The sequence below is a fragment of the Eumetopias jubatus genome, unplaced genomic scaffold (assembly GCF_037043125.1).
Source record: "Eumetopias jubatus isolate StellerSeaLion01/CBP00866 unplaced genomic scaffold, mEumJub1_p1.0 scaffold_4, whole genome shotgun sequence".
Classification (NCBI taxonomy): Eukaryota; Metazoa; Chordata; class Mammalia; order Carnivora; family Otariidae; genus Eumetopias; species Eumetopias jubatus.
In genome coordinates this window covers 11,531,564-11,559,468 of record NW_028274810.1, presented here as the reverse complement: position 1 = coordinate 11,559,468, position 27,905 = coordinate 11,531,564, and the positions used below count along the sequence as shown (strand labels likewise).

The 27,905-nt window shown below is 37.6% G+C and overlaps 1 protein-coding gene across 1 annotated transcript in view; it reads right to left on the bottom strand.

The window, feature by feature from the left end:
- Nucleotides 1-303: 303 nt before the first annotated feature.
- The window catches only part of RSBN1 (round spermatid basic protein 1), a 52,975-nt gene continuing 25,373 nt past the window's right edge, over nucleotides 304-27,905 (bottom strand). The window contains exons 3-7 of the mRNA XM_028102058.2: nucleotides 21,991-22,128; nucleotides 21,502-21,644; nucleotides 7,122-7,289; nucleotides 5,563-5,671; nucleotides 304-4,924 (exon numbers count right to left, since the gene is read on the bottom strand). Of these exons, the coding sequence (XP_027957859.1) occupies nucleotides 4,454-4,924; nucleotides 5,563-5,671; nucleotides 7,122-7,289; nucleotides 21,502-21,644; nucleotides 21,991-22,128 (1,029 nt within the window). The 3' untranslated portion in view covers nucleotides 304-4,453. The remainder of the gene's footprint in view (nucleotides 4,925-5,562; nucleotides 5,672-7,121; nucleotides 7,290-21,501; nucleotides 21,645-21,990; nucleotides 22,129-27,905) is intronic.

Sequence of the window (27,905 nt, the reverse complement as noted above, 5' to 3'; positions counted from 1 at the left end):
TTAAAAATTTAAGATTGTCCTCTCAAGCAGATACAAGCATCAGAGGGCACAAGTGCCACAAATGCCAAGTGTAGCTTTTCTTCTTCCCAAAAACTAGTTGCATCTCCGTATGATGGAATTTTCCCATTATCTCTGACCTTTTCTTTCTTTCTCTGACCTTTTCTTTAGGAAAGAAAAGTCACAAGATTTTCTAGAAGATTAGAAAATGACAGGGGACAAAGAAAGTGGGGGATTAATACTTTAAAAACAGGTTCCAGGTACCTAGAATTCACATGTACTATTCATTTTCTCATGAAACATAAGTAAAGGACAAATCAGACTTTTGTTTATTAAAAAAATACTTTACAGGGAAAAAAAAACCTCTATGCATTCCATTGTCCTATTTTACAAAGAAATAGCTTAACAATTTAACACACTTAGACAGCTACAAAAAGCACTGTGTTAAAAGGATTATTATTCACACAAATTTAGATTTAAGACTATTCATTAAAAACCTTTTTAAAACACTCGTTAATGTCAATAAACAAACTAAGGCCACACAACGCAAATAGTCCGCCAGGCAAATTATACATTTCATCTATATGCAAAGACCTCTTAGATAAATTAAAGCCACAGGAAAAAAAAAGTCTTAGCTGCCAATCAAAATGGAGTTTAGTCACAGAAAACACTATTACATGAAAATTTACAACATGTGATAGAAGTAGTACATAAGTATTTCTTTAGAGAATTGAAAAGTGCTATATTAAGAGACAGTGGTCTCAACTACATGCACAAGTGGATCATAAAAAATTTATGAAGGAAATGGAAGGCCATAATATTTATGGAGATACTTGCTTTTAAAGCAACAAACTTTCAGGATGAGGATAGGTCCCTTATGTGCTAAAGAAAAACATTTGTCTCGTACATTTCCTCTACTTACTGCATGACCAATAAATACAGCTACAACTTGTTTAAAAAAAAAACTTAGCAGAAATATGAATTTCTGCCATGTACTAGTGAAAGGCTCTTTTTTTTAGACCTGTAGCAATGACAAAATCGATTAGAAAGACACAAACTCAATTATCCTAAAGGTATAAATGCAAATAAGCTTTAATGGCAAATACAGATGAAAATATAATGGGCTAATATTAATGATCAAGAATATAGTCACTAAGGGTTTTCTTGAATCTTGGAGTCCCATTTCTAAATTAGTTTTCATTCTAGACACTATTTATAGAGGGAAAGGCAATAAGCAGAAGTTTCTCCAGGCATTAAGTGTGAACTTTATGCCTATTAAGACTGATGCAAGATGTTGCAAGACCTCTTCTCCTAAGGTTTGGTAAAGGATTTTATTAAACAAGCTCCATTTTCCCCCTACAAGAGCTTGTAATACCTGTCAACTGATATTCCAACTGTCTCCAAGGGGAAAGGGCACCTTTCAAGTTTTTAATTAAAAATAATAAAGTACCAGTGAAACAAATTCTAAGTACTGAATAAGCAAATTAAAAGTACAATTAAGCTTAGGAATTCATTTTTAAAGAGTTAAAACTTTGGAGGGGAAAACTAATATGTAGGTTTTTATTATTATTGCTTTATGAATTTGGGATACCTCTGAATCATAATCCTACTCCTAGCATATCTTGGTAATTACAGAATGACTTCTGGGGCAGGGGGAAAACTTTTATCCTTATTTATGAATACCATAAAATCATTCTAGTTACTAAGTTAGGAATATTCATTTATTGGGTCCTTTCCATAAGCACATTTTTAAAATATCCCTCTGCTCCACAAAATACTCCAACTTACAGCCACATTCTGCAAGTAATCTCAAAGAGTTGGCACAACAGATAATATACCAAAAAGGAAGATCAGCTTAAATTTCAGATACAACTTCACTGCCATCACTACTTTACAAATCAGAAGACGCCGGATTGCTCCATGCCTCACTCCACCAAACCAAATAATTTCAAGATTTAGAAAAGTTGCAATCATCTGTATCACTAAACTAGGATACAACTTTGAAAGCAGTAAGGAAACTCAAAACTTCAGCTTTTATATTCATCAGTCTTTAAAGCATGCTATTAAATCTAATACTCACATAGGACATTCAGTTTCCAGATACATTACTAGCTAAATGTTTCTCTCTCCATTCTATTGCAATTCTAACATACAATTAATTTATTAGTACATGATTTTAAACATTTGTATACTCTTTTAATGTGTTTATATTGGAGGTGAGGGTAGAAATATTTTATAAAAGGAAAATGGGGATTTGCTTTTGATTGTAGGTCTTTGCAGATCCGCTGGTTCCTGAGTGATTATACACAGTGCTGGCTGTCAGGAGACAGTCTCCTTGTTTATTAGTAATGACCAGCTTAGATGACAGATGGCATCTGCTGGATGGCAAGTGGGAGATGGGGAAATCGGATCTTGGAAGACAAGAAAATAAAAATAAAAAAAGTTTTTGCTTTAACAACCTTGTTCTTCATGATTATTTTAAAAAGCAAATGTTGCCTGAGAAGAATTCTACTTTGTACAGCCTAGTAAAGCTCTATGAAATTCTTCTGGACAGAAAAACAAAAACAAGAAAACCCAATCCACATACTTTTGTGATTAACCTCCCCCCGCTCCAAAATAACAAAAAACACCCTCAAAGGCAGGTCCCTTTAAAAACTAGTCTTGATAAACTAGAATTTACCCTAGAATTTATACCCAAGATTTTAAAACACCCCTGCAATAATCACATTACTTTTCATACCATTCTAATTACCTTATTTACAAAGATAACTAAAACCAACATCACTTCCAATTCATAAATGGTTTACATTGAAATGTTTCTCTATTTGTCTTCATCCTTTGTAACAGAGAATACATACATATACATATATATAAGGAATAATACAGATTCTAACTAATCACTGCAGTATTTGCTGATGGTTACTTTTCTATCGGTTTACACAGTGACCTCTATACTTTGCTAATATGCATTTAACTACACAACAATATTGCACAAAGTAATATTTATATAAGATTTAGCCTATTTCAGAATATTTTAGAGAAAATTCATATTTGATATTTCAAAAGATGCAGCTAAGTTTTCATGGTGACAGACATAATAAAGCAGCATCTTTTTTTTTGCCTATGTTAAATGTAAATATTCCAAATCTCACCCTCCAGGAAAAAAAAATCTCCGAATTGCACAATAACCAGGTAGATACAAGAATCTGGTCTTAGGTGTGGGGAATACTCTTCCTTTAATGAACAAAAGGCCTATTGTATTATTAACTAAGAGAAAGTGAAATGTGTATCATGTTAACATTCTAAAACAATAGAAAGTTAAGACTACACCAGCTATATGAACTGTGCCTGTTTGGAAAAAAAAAGAAAAATTTAAATACTCAGGCACTAAGCAGTAGGTTACCTGAAACTCTAGGATGAAGTCTAATGCCATATTTTTTAATAGACCATAGCAACACAGAATAATAGTAAACAAACCCAAGTATTCACCAGTTAAAACTGTGAATTGAAGTGTCTCAACAGATCTTTATCATGAAGAAGTTGATGCCAAGACACAAAAATGGTTTTTCCTAAGTTTCATGCACAAAATATGGCAGCCTCATCAGAAAGATTGGTATCATTCTCTAAATCTGATACTTGTGATCAATTTAGGAAGCAAAAGTATCCACACAAAATGTGAGGATGCTAGGTAGCAGAATGATAGAGTATCATGTCAACATTATCTCTTTTACCCAATTATCTTCCACAGTTACCATGTATTCTAGAAGAGATTAAATGAACCATGGATAATGAATGACCAAGGACTATTCATCTTTAGATATTTTTAATTGAAATATCCACTGGGCTTTAAATAACAGATACAAAAAAGACAGTTTGGATCAGAAAGTGCTGTGCTTTCTCTTTTGTTAAGAAACCAGAGAGCCACTGAATTTTCCTTAGAAACTACCTGTTCTTTGCGGTTGGAACTTACTTGCCCATGAACAAGATGAAAGAACTCCTTCCTGCAACTTTTGCCATTTTTACTGTGGTAACTGAATCCGTGCCATAAAGACACAAGTACCAAAGCATAAATCTGATCTTCTATCATAAAACAGCAAATATGGCAAGAGACAAGGCAAGATAAAATTACGGGAAGTGAATAATTTACCAAATAAGAATCTGTTATTCCAGAGAATTCTGTTTGATTTGAAGAAGAGATTGAATTGTTACCTCACACCTTAAAACAGAAAGTAGCAGCAGACCCACTATTACATACTGTACTAACGGGATAAGATACAACTCTTAACTTTGCATAATCTGTGTAAAAAAGATATGCTTGACATTTGTGGAATGTCATTTCTCTTTATAGAATTATAGGCAAGATTTCTCCAATAAAACTTAACTTAAGCCAGTTATAAAACTATAACTTCACATCAAAATTTAAAAAAGTTAAAAAATGTGTTTGAATATGTACATATCACACAGGAGTGCTCGAATGTTCCTGTAGATTGTGTTGCTGGTCAGAGTCCAGTCTACTTTCCACCTTTAAAACTGGAACAGGCTGAGTCATCTGATCTTGCTGTAGTTTAAGTTCCGATGAAGGGAAGGATGATGAAGCAGTTGTCAAAAGCTGCATCTCTCTGCATGTTTCCTCAGATTCAGTTTTTACCCTCACACACTGGGAGTCAACTTCTAATTCTTGCTTTCCAGTTAAATCACAGTCCATGGTAGAACTGCTTTCTGTGTTTTGAGTGGCTTCCACAACAGGGTGGTACTGTTTAAGCCTTATATGCCAAGCTAAGCTGCACACTGCTGACACTGTTTTGAACTGATGAATGACATTTCTAGGGATGAAGTAAATATCATTGTCACACAGCTGAATTCTAGCGTAACGAATGCCTTCCCGCCTCATTTGGTTTAGTTTAGCTTCATCCACCCACTGTACACACTGCAGAGAAAAGAAAGTTGCATGACACTTTAAAATATGTAGAAATGTACTCAAATAAAACATCAGAATTAACACAGGAAAACAGGAGTAGGGCCAAATTAAAGCCAAGCAATACTAAATAATAGACAACTTTCTAAAATTTCCTGTAATGCCTGGGAAACACTTGTCCTCATACTTTACTACCTCTCTAGTAACAAAGTACAGGTTAAAGTCAGGATGGCCTAAGGAATCATTTAAACAACTGTTTCAAAATGCAGCTAGAATACAATAATGTATTCTTTGCCACACAGAAGGGCAACATTTATCTGCTCCTGTGTCTTTCAACCTTTTGCATGTGAGGACACACAGTGCAATGGAGTTATCAGGGGAGACTCCTTCCAGCCGGAACTGAGCAGCCTAGACCCTCTGACCATCTGGGCCCACCTGGCGTCCCAAATATTAAAGGGATTTCAAGCATTCTGCTTGGGAAGCTCTGTTTTAATAACTTTCTGACACCCTCCACACACAGCTTTTAATAGTAATAAAATTAAATTTACCATCCCATGTATCCAACTATAAGATCAATGCAAAATAAAATGGGTAACAGGCACTTATTTCTATTATCTCACTCAAAAGGTAATAAAAAAGCAAGAGTTTACCTGGGAAACCGGAGGTTCATGAAGGTCTAACTGAAGTCTCTGTACAACATCAGTAAAATCCTCAGCATGAAAACAAATCACATCTTTGGTTATGCGAGGTTGGTCACTCCTAAGATTAACAAAATCAAATTTTAGGAACATGCATCTCATAATGGAAAATGATGACAAATTTCATTTCTATTCCTAAAAATGCTATTACTAGCCTAGAAATAGACCCACAGCTCCTACAAACAAGAGTGTACATTTACGTTTTTTAATTAAGACTTTAAAAATAAAACACCAACAAAGCTGTTTTAAAAAAAAATGAAAATTAGATTAGTTGTTACAAAATCAAAATAACGACTAAAAACAGTTTCATTCTAAATTAGTTGCATCTGCATCCTCTCACCACTCTGCCCCACCATTTCCAGGCCACCCTTTAATGTCATCATCAGGATAGAACAAAGTGGGAGAGAAAACGTATCAGCCACACAAATACCACGCCTTCAGTTTCCAAAGTAGTGAGGGGGAAAAAAATGCTGAATGACGTACTTGAAATACTTACTGTCGAGCTGTGATTGAACTATACTTCTAAATAAGGTCAGATCAAACTCTATAGTAATATTGAAGGCTCTGAAGTTTAAATATGAAAAGCAAAACAGTTTTTAAATAAGCTAAATTCTATGCTCTGAGCTTTGGGTTCCAACTGAATGTAAAAGGGTGAAGCAACAGGGCGCCTGGGTGGCTCAGTTGTTAAGTGTCTGCCTTCAGCTCAGAAGGGTCCTGGGATGGAGCCCCACACTGGGCTCCCTGCTCAGCAGGAAGTCTGCTTCTCCCTCTCCCACTCCCCGTGCTTGTGTTCCCTCTCTCTTGTCTCTGTCTAATAAATAAATAAAATCTTTAAAAAAAAGGGGGGGTGCAGCCACTATGGAAAATAGTATTAGCAGTTCCTCCAAAAATTAAAAATAAAATTATCAAATGATCTAGCAATTCCACTTCTGGGTATATACCCAAAAAACTGAAAGCAGAGACATGAAGAGATACTTGTTCACAGCAGCCAAAAGGTGGAAGCAACCCAAGTGTCCACTGATGAATGAATGCTAATATACCATATACATATAATGGAATACTATTCAGCCTTAAAAAGGAAGGAAATTATAACACATGGTACAATAGGGATGAACCCTGAGGATATTATGCTAACAAAAATAAGCCAGTCACAAAAAACTACTGTATGATTCCACTTATATGAAGTATTTAAAGTAGTCAAAATCACAGAAACAGAAAGTACAATGAAGGTTACCAGGCGCTGGGGAGAGAGGAGAAAGGGAGTTATTGTTAAGTGGGTATAGAGTTACAGTTCTGCAAGATAAAGTTTTCTAAATCTGCTTCACAACAATGTAAATATACTTAACACCACTGAAATGTACACTTAAAATGATTAAGATTTTTCAGTTTAGTTTTATGTTACGAGTATTTTACCACGATTTCTAAAAAAGTTAGTCCCCAACCTTTTAAATTGAGTCCACATTTTCTCAAACAACATTAACCAACCTTGCAGTTGAGTTCCCTTAACTTACCATTCACCAAACTGCACAGCTTTCAAAACCCCAACAGCAGCCGTACTCTGCCAGTCAAACCCCTGACCTACATGGTCGGCATGAGCTCTTGTCCTATCTTCAAAGAGGACTTCACGGGGTTCACTGGTCCGAGGTAGGTACTGGAGATTTTTAATTTCATTCATTGATCTGGAGTTGATTTGGTTGTGAAGTAAAGGGGGGGAAAGTATTAACAGCAATAAGGTGAAAAAGGCTGCTAAAATATCAAATTTTAAATAAGACCAGGACTAATAAGGATTCAATGATTTTGATCATTAGCATTTAACATATTATATATTGTAATGCTTAATATGATTACCTTCTTCCCTCAGGATGTCATAATATAGAAGCTATATCTTTGATCTGGCTCAAGTGTAGTGTTGGAATATATAAAATTTACTTTTCTAAAACTAAATTCAGAAAACACAATTCAAAGTTCAAGGCTATATGTTTCTTTACTCTGAGTCATCTTAACTCTCAAAACATTCTACTAGACCTGATTCAAGATGGCAAACCTGAGCATGTACTTGATCTCCTTCTACATTAAAATGAGAGTAAAAGGCTTCAAACTAATATGGTAGGAGTGAGGGAGGGGAGATGCACGAATGGATGGGAGTACAGATGAAACAGACTGGTTATGAAGTGATAACTGTTGATACTGAATACATGAGAATTAATTTTCTTCTGCTTTTTTATGTACTCAAAAATTTCTAAATCTAATAATCTAAAGATAGTAAAGGAATGAATAAGAACCAACAAAGGAAATGAATTAATTAACAATATCAACAAATTTCTGGAAGGTGGAAAATGATCACAAATGTCTTAGACTAATAAACTGAGCAGAAAAAGCCACAGGCCTAGAATACACATGAAGGGAATGGTAACTAAAAAGGCAGCTGGCCTAATGTCCACAATAGCCAAACTGTGGAAAGAGCCAAGATGTCCATCGACAGATGAATGGATAAAGAAGATGTCGTATATAAACACAATGGAATATTATGCAGCCATCAAATGGAATGAGATCTTGCCATTTGCAGGGTATTATGCTGAGTGACATAAGTCAATCAGAGAAAGACATGTATCATATGACCTCACTGATATGAGGAATTCTTAATCTCAGGAAACAAACTGAGGGTTGCTGGAGTGGTGGGGGGGTGGGAGGGATAGGGTGGCTGGGTGAAAGACACTGGGGAGGGTATGTGCTATGGTGAGCGCTGTGAATTGTGCAAGACTGTTGAATCACAGATCTGTACTTCTGAAACAAATAATGCAATATATGTTAAGGGAAAAAAAAAGAAGATAGCAGGAGGGGAAGAATGAAGGGGAGTAAATCGGAGGGGGAGACGAACCATGAGAGACGATGGACTCTGAGAAACAAACTGAGGGTTCTAGAGGGTAGGGGGGTGGGGGATGGGTTAGCCTGGTGATGGGTATTAAAGAGGGCACATTCTGCATGGAGCACTGGGTGTTATGCACAAACAATGAATCATGGAACACGACATCAAAAACTAATGATGTAATGTCTGGTGATTAACATAACAATAAAAAATTTAAAGAAAAAAATAAAAAATAAAAAGGCAGCTGGCCTGCCCAAAAGACCTTAGAGAAGCGTAAGAGGCAAAGGGGGAGAACAAAAGAAAAAGAAAAGAGGAGAGGAGAGAGGAGGAGAGAGAAAGAAAAAGAGAAAAAAGGCCAAGTATAATGATGATAATAGATAGAAATCAGGTAAGGCTGAGAAAGAGGGAATTAAAGTGAAATTCTGCAAATAAGCCAGTCACCTGCCACCCCTGTGGATAAAATGAAGTCAGGCACCTACCCCCATGGAAAAGACTATGACTGACCCCCCCCCAGCATCCATCTCTCCTATTCATTTCCCTGACAAAACTCTGATTCTCATTAGGTATCTGCTCCTACCCTGTAAAGGACCTCATTTACAAGCTTCAGAAGTAGTCCTAATGAATCCTGACAAATTGTGGTAAGTGCATTCCCCTTGCCAGTGACGGATTTAAAAATGGGAATGAACTGATTCTGGCCAGCAGTTATGAGAGGAAATCTGCTAAGGAGACTTGGGAAGTTTCCTAGCCCTGAGAGAGAAGTACCAGAAAAGACAGTTTTTTCTTCTATTGCATATAACCAGATCCATGTGATGCCTAGAACCGTAATCATCATCCAGGAACCATAAAGAAAGCCATCGTGAGTACAAAGCACAGGCAAAGAGAATGACAGAGTGGACAAAAGGAAAAAACCTGATTCTTTGATGAATGTACTGAGTCACTGACTATATATATATATATATATATATATATATATATATATATATATGGTGCCTAGGGCCAAGCTGCTGGACTTCTTGATACATGGGATAACATTTTATTTTATGAACCAGTTTGAATCAAGATTTTTGTTGCTTGTGGCCAAAAGCATCCTGATAAACTTTCAGCAAAAAAAAACAAAACAAACAAACAAAAAAAAACCTTGTGTGTTCTTCTCTAAAGACACTGAACTTACCATATCAATAGAACTAATGTAATCCTCCAGCATGTGGACATACCCTTTAATGTCCAGTTCTATGCCTATTAACTCTATAGTGAAGCCTACCTAGTGACAAGCCTCACTAAAATATAAAATATACATAGAACGCTCAATAAGCCCAATGCTTTATTTCTAAATATGAATGTGTCAACCACAAATCACCAACTATGTGAAGACAGCCTGTAGCAGCCTGACAAAGACCAAAATAAACAATGCTGAAATGTAAGAATTCAAAAGAAAGGTAAAGACAAAAATCAAGTGAATGTCCCAAAATCAAAAGCAAAAAGATAATAGGAAATATGAGAATAATCAAAAGAGGTCTATTACTCAACCAACAGTGGTTTCAGAAAGAAATAACAGTGAAAATGAAGAGATTACCAAAGCAATTTAGCAAGAAAAATTCCCAGAAAAGGAGACACAAATCTTTAAAATTTAAGGGACCTACCAAACAACAAAAAGGATTAAATATAAGAATAAGAATGAAAGACCCAGGGGCGCCTGGGTGGCTGTCATTAAGCGTCTGCCTTCAGCTCAGGTCATGATCCCAGGGTCCTGGGATAGAGCCCCACATCGGGCTCCCTGCTCAGCGGGAAGCCTGCTTCTCTCTCTCCCGCCCCCCCTGCTTGTGTTCCCTCTCTCGCTGTGTCTCTCTCTGTCAAATAAATAAATTAAAAAAAAAAAAATGAAAGACCCAAATACATTATTGTGAAATTAAGCTTTCAGAGAGGAAAAGAAAAAAGATTACCTACAAAAAAACCCCAAAATTAAACTGGCATTAAGACTTCTCATAAACAATATTACATACCAGAAGACACTGGAGCAATGCTAAAAGTATTTAGGGAAAATATATCCTCTGGAATCCAGCTAAACTATCAATCCTATTTAATGAGAAAAAATTTTTCAGACATATAATGACTCAGCATACCCTCCTTTTGTTAGAATATTACCTGAGAATGTGCTAAAGCAAGAGAAGGAAATAAGCCTAGGAAGAAGAAAACTGTAGGTTAATGTAAAAATGCATTAAGTGGGAAGTCCTAGGTTGGTAACTGAAGTAAAGCTTTTCACACTGAAGAGAACACAGAGCTCCAAAAGATTTCCAGGTAAAAAAAAAAAATGATGTATTAGTAGAGAGTATGATTAAAGTTCTGGATTATTGAGGATATGATAAAAGCACAGAATCCAAGGTAACTATCAATATTCTCAAAAAAAAAGACTAATTAAAAAGCCAAAGTCAGAGTCATAGGGTAGAAAGTATGATTCTACAAGAAAGAAATGTATTTGGAGCAAAAAAGAATACAAAATATTAGGGATATGGTCAAGAAAAGTATATGCCCCCCTTCAAAAGAGGGGTAAATCAGAAACTGCAGGGAAAATAGAACAATTTTCTTTAAAAAAAAAAAAGCACAATCCAAACATGAAACTCATTAAAATGTGCATGATTTTCAATACCTAGGTGAAATATAGGAAGGAATCATCCTTTTGTATGTTATCCCTTTGAACGTTAACATAACATTGGAACTTTAGGATACAAATTTTTAACCCACTGGTTAGGTCTGCAGTAAACTTACCTTCCCATAATATTATAAATGCCATTTACTGACTTTCAAATTGTAGAACAGACCTATTGATAAAGCATATAAAACCTAATTTTAAAGCAGAATATGAATTAACCTCAACAATGTATAAGCAAAGCTGGCAAAAAGTTGAAATGGGGAACAAGAGGGTAAAGGAAGGGTCATTTAACTGCTTGGAGAACAGGAAGGAGTCCCTATCTATCATACCAAGAAATTGACAAGTTTCCTGCCACAGTCTTCAAACAAAAGGCATTAAAAAACAGAAATGGTCTTTTGTCTCTGGTAAAAAAGAGGGAAAGGTGTCTAGGATTTTTCATTACAAACCCTACTGTACCATTTGATTTTTTAAAACCCTGTGCATGTATTTAACTCTAAAGTACATAAATTCAAAGATCATCTTCATTAGCAGTGCCCTTGATAACCAGAGAGCTTCTCACATTGATTCCACCATTTTCAGCAATACAGAGTTCTCATTAACACAAAAAGATGACATTACTGTTTAAGTTCTGATTTACTCACTCTAATTCAAACTGCTTTTGAACGCCTCACTCAAGAATATTTAACCCCAATAAAATCTGACAGCCCCTCAGATTAGTGGAGAAAAAATAAATTAAGTAAATGATGTTGGTACAGCTGCCTAATTACTTGGAAAAAATGATGAATGCCTGCCTCTGTCCTGAAATCAATACCAGGTAAGTAAAACATGTAAATACTGAAATCACAAAAGTACTAGGATAAAATGTAGATGAATATTTTGTAATACTCAATGAGAGAAGGGCATTTCTAAGTCAGCCACTAGGAGAGAAACCTCAGAGGAAAAGATAGATCTGTGTGTAAAGAAAAATAAACTGGGAAGAAAAAAAAACAAAAAACAAAAACTGTGAGTAAAGAAAAAACTGACGCTGAAAGAAAAAAATGAGCAGGAAAACTTGCAAAATAAAAAAAGTTAATAGTCCTAAAAAAAGGGAAATTTTAAATGAAAAACAGCCTAGTAAACATATGGATAAAATGAAAAGGGAATCACAAAAGAAGAAATACAAACCCCTCAAAGAAGAACTAATCAAAATGAGACATCTCTGTCCAATCAGATCAACAAAGTTTAAAAAAAAAGTTAATGGAGGGTATGGGGAAAAGGGTGTACTGTCTTACTATTTGGGTGGGAGTATAAATTGGTACACTTCTGGATCAACTTAGAAATGTGTATATACTCTGCACCTTTAAAATTTCTACTAAGACAATAAACATGCATATGCACAAAGATATATATATCCACCTACCTACCAACCAGCCAGCCAGCCAGCTACCCACAATCAATGATGTGTTAAACATTCCTAAAAACCGGCTTCAGGGGAAGATAGCTGATTGTAGCTGCTTTGCTTATTTCTGTGGTATAAATACTCCCAACATGGCCAATTTCAAGTAACTAATGTGACCTCGTTCAATGTGGCATCGGGAGGCTAATAATGGCCCTGGGAGCCTGGTTCCAGCATACCACTGTCATGTTTGTCGAAGTCCTGTTTACACTGAAAAATTGGAAGCAACTTACACTAAAAAAGAATTGGTTAAGTAAATCTTGATACAACCATTCAGTGAGAACATAGTCATTCAGAAATTATGATATAGCTGCATCTTAATATAACACATATAAGGGGTTAAAAAAAAACCCAAGTTTTAAAGTAAACATCATGTAAAGAATGAGTTCATTTGTGTACAAAGTTTAGGAGTATAATACAGACTGAAACTTGAAAGGTTAATATGCCTAAATAGGCGGGATTATGGGTATTTTTTGCCTTCTTTTTACTTTTTTCTATTACCGGATTTTTCTAAAAGTTTGTAACAATCAGGAAACAAACAATGCTCATTTCCTTTTTCGAAAAATCATAGAACAAAACAATGTATACAGTACTTAAGAATTTAGGATTTCCAGACTCATCATCATGATATACAAAAACTGACATGGTCTAAGCAGTGTGCAGAAGTAGTTTACTGCCAGGTTCTACCATACCATCACCTTGCATTCATATATAGTTTTTTACAAAGTATTTTCATACAGTATCTCAAGTACCTAAGGTTATTCCATATTTAGCTTTAGCATCGTTCCCCTATAAGCTTTAAGATAAGGTCTAGACTAGTCCATTAAAACTCATTTCTGGAGGAGCGGAGCAAGATGGCGGAGGAGCGGAGCAAGATGGCGGAGGAGGAGACCTGGTTTTCGTCTGGTCTCAGGAATTCAGCTGAATAGGGATCAAACCATTCTGAACACCTACGAACTCAACAGGCGATCTAAGAAGAGAGTAGCAACAACTCTCTGAACAGGGAAGCGACCACTTACTGGAAGGTAGGATGTGCGGAGAAGTGAATCCAAGGCGATATTCGGGAGGATAGACGGCAGGGGAGGGGGCCTCCGTTGACCGCTTCTGGCAAGTGATAGAGCCGCGGAGCACAAAATCGGAATTTTATTAGTCGGCTCTGCTGAGGGATGTCGCTCCAGTGGCTAAGCGGGGGGTGGAACCCTCGTGGGACAGTGTAGTCTCAGGACGCTTGGGGTCACACAAAGACCGGGGGGTGCCTGAGTGCGGCAGAGCTCCCAGCTATCAGAGCGAGGAAGCCGGCTGCAGAAACGGAGCCGAGGCGCGGGCTCTCAGCTTGGGGTTGCCATAAACTGTGATCCGCGGCCCAGTCAGGCCACTGCTCCTCCATCAGGGACCCAACAAGTGGCAGATCCGGGGAGACTCCCCTTCCTCCCCTGGGAGGAGCGGCGCGGGAACGCACCGCAGGGATCTGCTGGGTTTGGAGACTCCACACGGGGTCGGGTGCCAGAGATAGAAACGCTTGGTCACAGGCCAGGTGAGCACAGAGTGCAGCTGGAGACCAGGGAGATGGGAGTGACTGCTTTTCTCTGGGGGCACACTGAGGAGCGGGACCCCGAGTTCTCAGCTCCTCCGGGTGGAGATTGGGAGGCCACCATTTTCACCCTGGTCCTCCAAAGCTGAACCGAGAGCTTGCAGGGAACAAAAGCTCCTGAGAGCAAACCCGAGCAGATTGCTTAGCCCGGACCGACAAGGGCGGGGCAATTCCACCTCCGGCAAAGACATCTGGGAACCACGGCAACAGACCCCTCCCCCAGAAGATCAGCTCGAACAGCCAGCAAGCCAAGACCAAGTTTACCAATCAAGGAGAAGGGGAGAACTCCAGCGCTAGGGGAATACTGCACATAGAATTCATGGCTTTTTTTTACCATGATTCATTAGTTTTTCAAAGTTAATTTTTTTAACTTTTTTTTTTAATTTTTCTTTTTCCCTTTTTCAACCAACATCTTATCAATCCCTTTTTTAAAAAAACATTTTTTATTTTTCATTTTTAGAGTCATATTTTATCCCTTCATAGTAGTTACCCTTATTTTTGGCATATATATATAAGTTGTTGTCTCTTTAGAATTCTGAGATACAGTTTCTTCTAACAGATCAAAATATACCCTAAATCACTAGTGTATGGCTTTGTTCTAGTCTTCTGCCTGATCACATTCTTTTTTTTTTAAATCTTCTTTTTTCAAACAACTTATCAATTCCTTTTATAAAATCTTTTATAATTTTCATCTTTACACTCATCTTCTATCCCTTCACTGTAACAACCCTTATTTTGTACATATATATGTCTTTCTTCCTTTAAAATTTTAGGAGGCACTTTTTTCTAACAGACCAAAATACGCCCAAAATCTAGTGTGTGGCACTGATCTATGCACTAGCCTGATCATATTTGATCATATTCTGTTTTTTTTTCTGTATTGTTCTGTTTTTGTTTTTATCTTTTTCTTTTTTTTCTCTTTCTTTTTTCTTTCTTTCCCTTTCTTTTCCCCTGGTTTCAGGTCTTTTCTGATTTGTATAGAGTATATTTGCTGGGGACGTTGTTAACCTGTTAGCATTTTGTTCTCTCATCTATTCTCCGCTGGACAAACTGACAAGATGAAAAAAATCACCTCAGCAAAAAGAACGAGAGGTAGTACCGTCTGCCAGGGACCTACTCAATACGGACATTAGTGCGATGTCGGACCTAGAGTTCAGAATCATGACTTTAAAGATACTAGCTGGGCTTGAAAAAAGCGTGGAAGTTATTAGAGAAACCCTTTCTGGAGAAATAAAAGAACTACAATCTAACCAAGTCGAAATCAAAAAAGCTATTAATGGGGTGCAATCAAAAATGGAGGCTCTAACTGCTAGGATAAATGAGGCAGAAGAGAGAATCAGCGATATAGAAGACCAAATGATGGAAAATAAAGAGGCTGAGAAAAAGAGAAACAACTACAGCATCACGAGGGCAGAATTCGAGAGATAAGCGATACGATAAGACGAAACAACATTAGAATAATTGGGATCCCAGAAGAAGAAGAAAGAGAGAGAGAGGCAGAAGGTATATTGGAGCAAATAATAGCAGAGAACTTCCCTAATGTGAGGAAGGAAATAGGCATCAAAATCCAGGAGGCACAGAGAACCCCTCTCAAAATCAGTAAAAATAGGTCAACACCCCGACATCTAATAATAAAACTTACGAGTCTCAGAGACAAAGAGAAAATCCTGAAAGCAGCTCGGGAGAAGAGATATGTAACCTACAATGGTAGAAATATTAGATTGGCAACAGACCTATCCATAGAGACCTGGCAGGCCAGAAAGGACTGGCATGGTATCTTCAGAGCACTAAACGAGAAAAATTTGCAGCCAAGAATAGTATATCCAGCTAGGCACTCACTGAAAATTGAAGGAGAGATAAAAAGCTTCCAGGACAAACAAAAGCTAAAGGAATTTGCAAACGCGAAACCAGCCCTCCAAGAAATATTAAAAGGGGTCCTCTAAGCAAAGAGAGCCTAAAAGCAGCAAAGATCAGAAAGGAACACAGACAATATACAGTCACAGTCACCTTACAGGCAATACAATGGCACTAAATTCATATCTTTCAATAGTTACCCTGAATGTAAATGGGCTAAATGCCCCAATCAAAAGACACAGGCTATCAGATTGGATTAAAAAACAAGACCCATCAATATGCTGCCTGCAAGAGGCTCATTTTAGACCCAAAGACACCCCCACATTGAAAGTGAGGGGGTGGAAAACCATTTCCCATGCTAATGGACACCAAAAGAAAGCTGGGGTGGCAATCCTTATATCAGACAAATTAGATTTTAAAACAAAGACTGTAATAAGAGATGACGAAGGACACTATATCCTACTTAAAGGGTCTATCCAACAAGAAGATCTAACAATTGTAAATATCTATGCCCCTAACATGGGAGCAGCCAATTATATAAGGCAATTATTAACAAAAACGAAGAAACACACTGACAACAATACAATAATAGTGGGGGACTTTAACACCCCCGACTGAAATGGACAGATCATCTAAGCAAAAGATCAACAAGGAAATAAAGACTTTAAATGACACAGTGGACCAAATGGACTTCACAGACATATTCAGAACATTCCATCCCAAAGCAACGGAATACACATTCTTCTCTAGTGCCCATGGAACATTCTCCAGAATTGATCACATCCTAGGTCACAAATCAGGTCTCAATCGGTACCAAAAGATTGGGATTATTCCCTGCATATTTTCAGACCACAATGCTTTGAAACTAGAACTCAATCACAAGAGGAAAGTCGGAAAGAACTCAAATACATGGAGGCTAAAGAGCATCCTGCTAAAGAATGAATGGGTCAGCCAGGAAATTAAAGAAGAATTAAAAAAATTCATGGAAACCAATGAAAATGAAAACACAACTGTTCAAAATCTTTGGGATACAGCAAAGGCAGTCCTGAGAGGAAAGTATATAGCAATACAAGCCTTTCTCAAGAAACAAGAAAGGTCTCAAATACACAACCTAACCCTACACCTAAAGGAGCTGGAGAAAGAACAGCAAATAAAGCCTAAACCCAGCAGGAGAAGAGAAATAATAAAGATCAGAGCAGAAATCAATGAAATAGAAACCAAAAGAACAGTAGAACAGATCAATGAAACTAGGAGCTGATTCTTTGAAAGAACTAACAAGACTGATAAGCCCCTGGCCAGATTTATCAAAAAGAAAAGAGAAATGACCCAAATCAACAAAATCATGAATGAAAGAGGAGAGATCACAACCAACACCAAAGAAATACAAACAATTATAAGAACATATTATGAGCAACTCTATGCCAGCAAATTAGATAACCTGGAAGAAATGGGTGCATTCCTAGAGATGTATCAACTACCAAAATTGAACCAGGAAGAAATAGAAAACCTAACAAACCTATAACCACTAAGGAAATTGAAGCAGTCATCAAAAACCTCCCAACAAACAAAAGCCCAGGGCCAGATGGCTTCCCAGGGGAATTCTGCCAAACATTTAAAGAATTAATACCTATTCTCCTGAAACTGTTCCAAAAAATAGTAATGGAAGGAAAACTTCCAAACTCGTTTTATGAGGCCACCATTACCTTGTTCCCAAAACCAGACAAAGACCTCATCAAAAAGGAGAATTACAGACCAATATCCTTGATGAACATGGATGCAAAAATTCTCACCAAAATACTAGCCAACAGGATCCAACAGTACATTAAAAGGATTATTCACCATGACCAAGTGGGATTTATCCCTGGGCTGCAAGGCTAGTTCAACATCCGCAAATCAATCAACATGATACAATACATTAACAAAAGAAAGAACAAGAATCATATGATCCTCTCAATAGATGCAGAAAAAGCATTTGACAAAGTACAGCATCCTTTCTTGATCAAAACTCTTCAGAGTATAGGGATAGAGGGTACATACCTCCATATCATAAGCCATCTATGAAAAACCTACAGCGAATATCATTCTCAATGGGGAAAAACTGAGAGCTTTCCCCCTAAGGTCAGGAACGCGGCAGGGATGTCCACTATCACCACTGCTATTCAACATAGTATTAGAAGTCCTAGCCACAGCAATCAGACAACAAAAAGAAATCAAAGGCATCCAAATCGGCAAAGAGGAAGTCAAACTCTCACTCTCTGCAGATGATATGATACTGTATGTGGAAAACCCAAAAGACTCCACCCCGAAACTGCTACAACTCATACAGGAATTCAGTAAAGTAGCAGGATATAAAATCAATGCACAGAAATCAGTGGCATTCGTACACAGCAACAAGACAGAAGAGAGACAAATCAAGGAGTCGATCCCATTTACAACTGCACCCAAAACCATAGGATACCTAGAAATAAATTTAACCAAAGAGGCAAAGGATCTGTACTCAGAAAACTATAAAATACTCATGAAACAAATTGAAGAAGACACAAAGAAATGGAAAAACGTTCCATGCTCATGGATTGGAAGAACAAACATTGTGAAGATGTCAATGCTACCTAGAGCAATCTACACATTCAATGCAATCCCCATCAAAATACCATCCACTTTTTTTAAAGAAATGGAACAAATAATCCTAAAATTTGTATGGAACCAGAAGAGACCCTGAATAGCCAGAGGAATGTTGAGAAAGAAAAGCAAAGCTGGCGGCATCACAATTCAGGACTCCCAGCTCTATTACAAAGCTGTCATCATCAAGACAGTATGGTACTGGCACAAAAACAGACACATAGATCAATGGAACAGAATCGAGAGCCCAGAAATGGACCCTCAACTCTATGGTCAACTCATCTTTGACAAAGCAGGAAAGAATGTCCAATGGAAAAAAGACAGTCTCTTCAATAAATGGTGTTGGGAAAATTGGACAGCCACATGCAGAAGAATGAAACTGGACCATTTCCTTACACCACACACAAAAATAGACTCCAAATGGTTGAAAGACCTAAACGTGAGACAGGAGTCCATCAAAATCCTAAAGGAGAACACAGGCAGCAACCTCTTCGACCTCAGCCGCAGCACCTTCTTCTTAGAAACATCGCCAAAGGCAAGGGAAGCAAGGGTAAAAATGAACTACTGGGATTTCATCAAGATAAAGAGCTTTTGCACAGCAAAAGAAACAGTCCACAAAACCAAAAGACAACCGACAGAATGGGAGAAAATATTTGCAAATGACATATCAGATAAAGGGCTAGTATCCAAAATCTATAAAGAACTTATCAAACTCAACACCCAAAGAACAAATAGTCCAATCAAGAAATGGGCAGAAGACATGAACAGACATTTTTCCAAAGAAGACATCCAAATGGCCAACAGACACATGAGGAAATGCTCAACATCGCTCTGCATCAGGGAAATCCAAATCAAAACCTCCATGAGATACCACCTCACACCAGTCAGAATGGCTAAAATTAACAAGTCAGGAAACGACAGATGCTGGCGGGGATGTGGAGAAAGGGGAATCCTCCTACACTGTTGGTGGGAATGCAAGCTGGTGCAGCCACTCTGGAAAACAGTATGGAGGTTCCTCAAACAGTTGGAAATAGAGCTACCATACGATCCAGCAATTGCACTACTGGGTATTTACCACAAAGATACAAATGTAGGGATCCGAAGGGGTACGTGCACCCCAATGTTTACAGCAGAAATGTCCACAATAGCCAAACTGTGGAAAGAGCCAAGATGTCCATTGACAGATGAATGGATAAAGAAGATGTGGTATATATACACAATGGAATATTACGCAGCCATCAAATGGAATGAGATCTTGCCATTTGTAACGACATGGATGGAACTGGAGGGTGTTATGCTGAGTGAAATAAGTCAATCAGAGAAAGACATGTATCATATGACCTCACTGATATGAGGAATTCTTAATCTCAGGAAACAAACCGAGGGTTGCTGGAGTGGTGGGGGGTGGGAGGGATGGGGTGGCTGGGTGATAGACATTGGGGAGGGTATGTGCTATGGTGAGCGCTGTGAATTGTGCAAGACTGTTGAATCACAGATCTGTACTTCTGAAACAAATAATGCAACATATGTTAAGAAAAAAGAAAAAGAAGAAGATAGCAGGAGGGGAAGAATGAAGGGGAGTAAGTCAGACGGGGAGATGAACCATGAGAAACGATGGACTCTGAAAAACAAACTGAGGGTTCTAGAGGGGAGGCGGGTGGGGGGATGGGTTAGCCTGGTGATGGGTATTAACGAGGGCACATTCTGCGTGGAGCACTGGGTGTTATGCACAAACAATGAATCATGGAACACTACATCAAAAACTAATGATGTAATGTATGTTGATTAACATAACAATAAAAAATTAAAAAAAAAACTCATTTCTGGAGGCGCCTGGGTAGCTCAGTCGGTTAAGCTAAGGGTCCTGGGATCAAGCCCCACATAGGGCTCCCTCCTCAGCGGAGAGTTTGCTTCTCGCTCTCCCTCTCCCCTCCCCTGCTCATGCTTTCTCTTGCTCTCTCTAATAAATAAAATCTTTTTAAAATAAATAAATAAACAAACTCACTTCTGGATACTTATTTGGGGTTACTTCCATAGTCTAAGCAAATATAAATCATTTTCACTCTTATTAAAATGAGATTTTTTTCAGAGTACCAGAATAAATTAATCTACATTTGTTTTAAGTGTCTGAAACACAAAATATGTTAGCCCAATATGAATTACTATAGGAGATATACATTATTGGTTTCATTCAGCAAACACTACTAATCACCTGTCTATGGGTCATGAAGATTGAGAATAAAACACAGTCAGTCCTGAGAACTCAAAATTTAGTAAAAAACAAAAACATGTAAACAAGGTTATTAATGAACAGAGTGATGTGTGAACACAGAGAAGGGAATAATTAATTGTCTATGGGAACAAAGAAAAGCTTCACAAAGGAAGTGACATCCAAGTTTATTTTTTTGAAAATTTATTAAGAGTTTGTCAGGTAGAGAGGAAGATGGGGGAGGGGATGCCATTCTAAGTAAAATGAACAGCACAAAAGCACAGAGCTGTGAAAGATCACAGTTTGAAAACTGAACTCTGCATGGCTGGAACAGACTAGAAACAGATCCAGCTAGAGGTACTGTTGGGGCCAGATTATGAAAGATCCTTGTAACCACACAAAGGAATTTGGACTTTAATCTTGCAGGCAGTTAGGACCCAGGTTTTAAGAAAATAGGAAAAAATTAAATTTGTTTTTTTTAGAAGGATGCCTCACTCTGATGACTATGTAATGAGTAGACTGGACTAAGAAACTGACCACTGAAGATTTACTTAAGATAGCTCTTCAAATAATCTAGACAAATAGTTTTCAAACTGTGCTCAGGTCTCAATCATTTTTATAAGCAACCAAAAAAAGTGCTTTTCCTTATTTGGGAAAAATAAATGTTTACCGTCGTCTTTTGAAGGGTGACTTTGGCATATCTGCTGTAGGGATCATCTGCTCTCCTGGCCTTACCCACATGATCGGCCCATCATCACTCTGGGACCTACACTGGAGTCGGAGGCTGGAAAGCGTACCCCAGGGCAAAGTCATCTAGAAGTCAGATGAATGAGTCACATTAAAAAAAAATTTTTTTTTGTCTATTTACAAGTTAACCTCTCTACTACCCCAAATCAAAAGAAAGCTCTAGGAAGTTTATTTTGTATATGCATATGAAGAAATAAATGCTATATTAGAGAGTAATTTATATGTAAAATTCTGAAGCAATAATTTTGTTATTGCTGTTATTCTGAACCAATAATTTTCTAAACATTTCTATTCAAAACACTGGATAAAATTTAATTTTAATAGACAAGATTAATTTAATATTAATACTTCTTAATAGAAAGTGTCCACTAAAGTAATGATCAGAACTTTAATAATTGGAATTAACACTCACTTTCAGAAATGGTGATTCTTCTAACATATCAAGGAACTCTGGGAAATAATCACCAACTTCTTCATCTACTGCTCCAACAAGACTTATCTGCCGCATGGGACCTGCTCGGTAGGTGCCACAGCAGTATGTCCTGTTGACCTGAGATAAAACGAAAGGGGGGAGAAAGAACTGAAGTACACTATAATATAATTAAAAAATTAAAATATTGTTTCCATTGTTGCTATTTCTTCTACATACTAAGAACTCAATGCTCAGTACCTTGTATAAAGTCCACAGTTACAGAAAGTTGCCCTAGCACACTGACACATTAACGTGATAAGTGCCACAAACAAATTTCAAAGAGCAAGTTAATCTATGATCCCAAAATCTCAAAGAAACACTGAAGACTTCTCTGAGAATGATGATTTTTGTACTTTGTAAACACTAAAAATAATAATAATAACAACAACAAAGTGATCTTTAGGACAAAAAAAATCAGTAAATAAACAGTAAAACTGGCAGGGCAGAGAAAAGGAGGGAAAAAAAAAAACATGGTCAGATTAATCTTCCATATTCATTTTGTACTCCCTAGTGAAAACCTTCACATCAGGCCAGATACCAGGCTTGACTGTTAGCAATCCCAATCTCCCTCCCAATTACTTGCATATAAGATCCTCTATCCCAGGCAAACTGATTTTTTATCTACCCAATTTATGCCAAACTTACTTCTACCTGCAATGATTTTTCTCTTAAATCTGCCCTATTTGAAATGTCCTCTTCTGTCAATCCAAATCTTATCTTTCAAAGATCAGTTCAAGACTTTTCTTCTGGAAGCCTTCCTGATCACCCTTCATGATCTTTTTTTTCTGAAATCTAATGTTACTTGCAAGCAAACATTTTCTATCAACTCTCTAGTGAACTTAAGGCATATTTTATACCAATCTGTAGCCCAGAGAATCCTAGCATTCAAATGGAATCTACTAGTAGACCTGAAACTAATATTGCCCTGTATGCTAACTGGAATTTAAATATAAAATTTAAAAAACCAAACAAATAAAAAACAAATGGAGTCTACCAATTGATTTGACACAATCTGATATTATTCTTCTAAGTCATTTCTTGTATTTTCTTATATTCCCACCTCCAGTTTTTTTTTTAAGACTTTTATTTGAGAGAGAGAGAGAGAGAGAGAAGAGAATGAGAGAGCATGAGTGGGGTGAGGGGCAGAGGGAGAAGCAGGCTCCCTGCTGAGCAGAGAGCCCCTTGTGGGGCTGGAGCCCGATGTGGGGCTCCATCCCGGGACTCCGGATCATGACCTGAGCTGAAAGGCAGACTTGAGCCACCCGGGCACCTTTCCCCCTTCTGATTTAAAACTAATGTTTCTCAAGAATAAAGACAGATCTGTGCATACAGAAGACTAGACTAAAAATGCTTAATTCTAACCAAAATTTCCACCTTGGATCAGTAACCAAGCATTCTCTACCTTAGTTAAGGTGCGGATTAGACTGAAAAGCCTAATATAGGGGTGCCTGGGCGGCTCAGGAGGTTAAGCAACCAACTCTTGATTTCAGCTCAGGTCATGATCTCAGAGTCAGGCTCCATACTCAGCAGAGAGTCTGCGTGACATGCTCTCTCTCCCTCTCTCTCTGTCCCCATCACATGCACACTCTGTCTCTAAAATAATAAATCTTAGGGGCACCTGGGTGGCTCAGTCGTTAAGCGTCTGCCTTCAGCTCAGGTCATGATCTCAGGGTCCTAGGATCAAGCCCCACATCAGGCTCCCTGCTCGGCGGGAAGCCTGCTTCTCCCTCTCCCACTCCCCCTGCTTGTGTTCCCTCTCTGGCTGTGTCTCTCTCTGCCAAATAAATAAATAAAAATCTTTTAAAAAAATAAAAATAAATAAAATAATAAATCTTTAAAAAAAGATTTAATTGTTGTTTTAAATACCACCTATTTTGCCTCAATACAAGGCATAAATGACAATCTAGTATTTCTTACAGTTTTTTACTATTAGTTCTCTAGCAGCATTTTCAGAACCCACTTTTTTTTCTGTAGACTATTTAATAGGCACCCCTATTCATACACAATACACAAAGAAAAAATCAGGGATTTCTTACTTCCTTATCTTTCCCAAGATCACCTTAAAGGATCATTAAGCAGCAACCACTCAGGACAAAAGTCACCTTTCATATATTTTTATGAGTTACCTTCCATTCATTTGTATGATCATCATGCTATGAAAAGCCAGGGGAGACAGCAGGAAAGATGATGATCATGGGATACAAAGAGAAGGAAAGCTTTTCTATTTAGGAAAGCTTTTCTAAGCATTATTCTAACCTTTCTAGGCCAAGCACCCCAAAACAACTAAAGCAGATTAATTAACCTTCAATACCAGTTCTGAGAATGGCATGCTTTCAGAGATAATAAATATCAGTCCCCCCACAACACTCCCCCCAACTATTCCCAATTATCAGAAGTTTCTTTACCAAGATAGACTTTCAAAAATACAGAATAGTGGCATTTTATATGAGAACTATCCTAGAGACACATCACAATTTAAAGCTTACAGAACTCAAGACTAATCCTGAAAAAGGACACTGCCACGTGCCACTTTTGCTAGCTTTGAGATTATGCAACTCTTAATGCATCACTAATTTGAAGGAATTCACACTACTTTAAATTTTACAAAGACAGAATATTTTTATATCACAGTGCTTGAAGTTACCTAATTTAAACAATTAGCAATAATTTAATTGATAGCACTGAGCCTGAAGACAACTTAAAATGCAAACACCTGGGATAATTAATATGTGACATGAATAAATATAAAGCATCCTTTCCTATTCGGAAAGAGAAAGTTAACCTAAAAAGAGGAAACTTGAATTATTTTTTATTTAAAAATATGTATTATAAATTTATAATTTATCCTGTGTCTAGAAAGAATGAAATAATGAGACATTAAACTGTGCCCAAAGAAAAATAGTAGAAAGAGCAAAATCGATTAACAGTATCTGTGTATCACTTGTGTAAAAAACGTTCATAAATGCTACTGTTCGTAATGCATTTTAATAATTAATAGCACAAGTTGGAAGATGGATAGCATTTATGACCAGAAATTCAACATGTACCAACTGTGTGACACCAATGCCAAACAAGCAAACTACTAATTCTACCCATCTTTTTAGAAACAGAACTTCCTGGGCATATAGCCAATAAGCGAGGCTCCTTGGCAGCCAAGTGTGGTCTGGAACTAAGCTCTGGCCAATGAGATGTTAGTCTAAGTTACATATGCAATTTCCAGAGCATGCCTTTATAAGTAAGCTGCTTGCTCTCCACTTCCTCTTTCTGTCTCTTAAGAGCCAGGTTCAAATACACACACAACACCACCAAAGGGATTGGCAAAACTTAAAAGATGAAAGGAGAATCCTGGATGACATCATGGAACAGAACAGAGCAGCTTAACCTCCGGACTTGTTCCTCAAGAGAGAAACTTTTATTTTGTTCTAGCAACTGTATGTGACATCTCCTTGTTATTATCTTGTATACTGGCACACATCATTTTACTGCACTTCACTTTATTGCATTTCACAGATATTATGCTTCACCAGTAACTGCATTTTTTACAAATTGAAGGTTTGAGGCAACTCTGCCAGAAGTAAATCTATCAGCACCATTTTTCTAACAACATTTGCTCTTCGTGTCTGTGTGTCACATTTTGGTAATTCTCACAGTATTTCAAAATTTTTCATTATTATATTTGTTATGATGATCAGTGCTCTTTGATGTTACTACTGCAATTGTTTTGGGACACCATGAACTGTACCCAAATAAGACAGCGACCTTAATAAATATTGTGTGTGTACTGACCGCTTTACTGACTGGCCATCCCCCCCCCCCCCTCCTCAGGCCCTGTTTCCTGAGACACAACAAAACTGAAATTGGGCCAGTTTAAGAACCCTACAATGGTCTCTGTTTGAGTGAAAGGAAGAGTCGCACGTCTCTCATTTTAAATCAAAAGCTAGAAATGATTAAGCTTATTGAGGAAGGCATGTCAAAAGCCAAGACAGGTCAAAAACTAGGCCTCTTGCACCAAAGAGCCAACTTGTGAATAAAGGAAAATTTCTTGAAGGTAATTAAAAATGCCACCACACATGAAACACACAAATGATAAGAAAGAGCTTTATTGCTGATATGAAGAAAGTTTTAGTGGTCTAGATAGATCAAACCAGCCACAACATTCCTTTAAGCCAAAGTCTAATTCAGAGCAAGGCCCAACTCTTAACAATTCTCTTAAGGCTGAGAAGGGTGGGGAAGCTGCAGAAGGAAAAGTCTGAAGCTAACAGAGGTTGGTTCATGGGATTTAAGGAAATAAGCCATATCCATAACGGAAAAGTGCAAGGTGAGGCAGCAAGTTATCCAGAAGATCTAGCTCAGATCATTAATGAAGGTGGCTCCACTATACAACAGATTTTCAATGCAGTCAAAATAGCCTTATATTGAAAGAAGATGCCATCTGGACTTTCATAGCTACAGAAGTCAGTGCCTGACTTCAAAGCTTTAAGGGACAGGGTGACTCTCTTATCAAAGAAAAATGTAGCTGGTGACTCTTAGTTGAAACCAATGTTCATTTACCATTCCAAAAATCCTAGGGCCCTTCAGAACTATGCAAAATCTCTTCTGCCTGTGCTCTGTAAATGGAACAACAAAGCCTGGATGACAGCACATCTGCTTACACAACATGGTTTACTGAGTATTTTAAGCCCACTGTTGAGACCTACTGCTCAGAAAAAAAGGTTCTTTTCAAAATATTACTGCTGACAATGCACCTGGTTACCCAAGAGCTCTGATGGAGATGTACAATGAGATTAGTATTATTTTCATGCCTGCCAACACAACATCTATTCTGCAGCCCAGGGATCAAGGAGTCATTTCAATTGTTGTCTTTTTTTTGAAAGACTATATAGCTGCCACAAATAGTGATTCCTCTGATGGGTCTGGCCAAAGTAAATGGAAAACCTTCTGGAAAGGATTCATCATTCCTAGATGCCATTAAGAACATTTGTGATTCACAGGAAGAGCTCAAAATATCAATATTAACAGGAGTTTGGAAGAAGTTGAATCCAACCCTCATGAATGACTTTGAGGGGTTCGAGACTTCAGTGGAGACAGTAACTGCAGGTGTGGTAGAAACAGCAAGTGAACTAGAATTAGAAGTGGAGTCTGAGGATGGGACTGAATTGCTGCAATCTCATTGTAACACTTTAGTAGGTGAGGAGCTGCTTCTGATGGATGAGCAAAAAAAGCGGTTTCTTGGGATGGAATCTACTCCTGGTGAAAATGCTGTGAAGACTGTTGAAATGACAACAAAGGATTTAGAATATTACATACACTTAGTTGATAAAGCCACAGCAGGGTGAGAGGACTAACTCCAATTTTGAAAGAAGTTCTACTGTTGGTAAAATGCTATCAAACGGCATCACATGCTACAGAGATATTGTTTGTGAGTCAATGAGTCAATTTCATTGCTGTCTTAAGAAACTGTCAAAGCCACCCAATCTTCAGCAACCACCACCCTGAGCAGTCAGCAGCCACCAACATGGAGGCAAGACCCTCCACCAGCAAAAAGACTGACTCGCCGAAAACACAGATGATGGTAGTTTGCATTTTTTAGCAATAGAGTATTTTTTCAAATTAAGGTATATGCATTGTTTCTTTAGACATACTGCTATTGCCCACTTAAAAGATTATGCAGTACAGAGCAAACATAACTTTTATATGCACTGGGAAACCAAAAAATTCATTTGACTTGCTTTACTGTGGTGGTCTGGAACCAAAAACCACAATATCCCCAAGGTATGCCTGTACTTTCTATATATACTAAAGGAGACAATACTCCGTATTGCACAAATGACATCGGGAATATTAGCTTCTGCTCT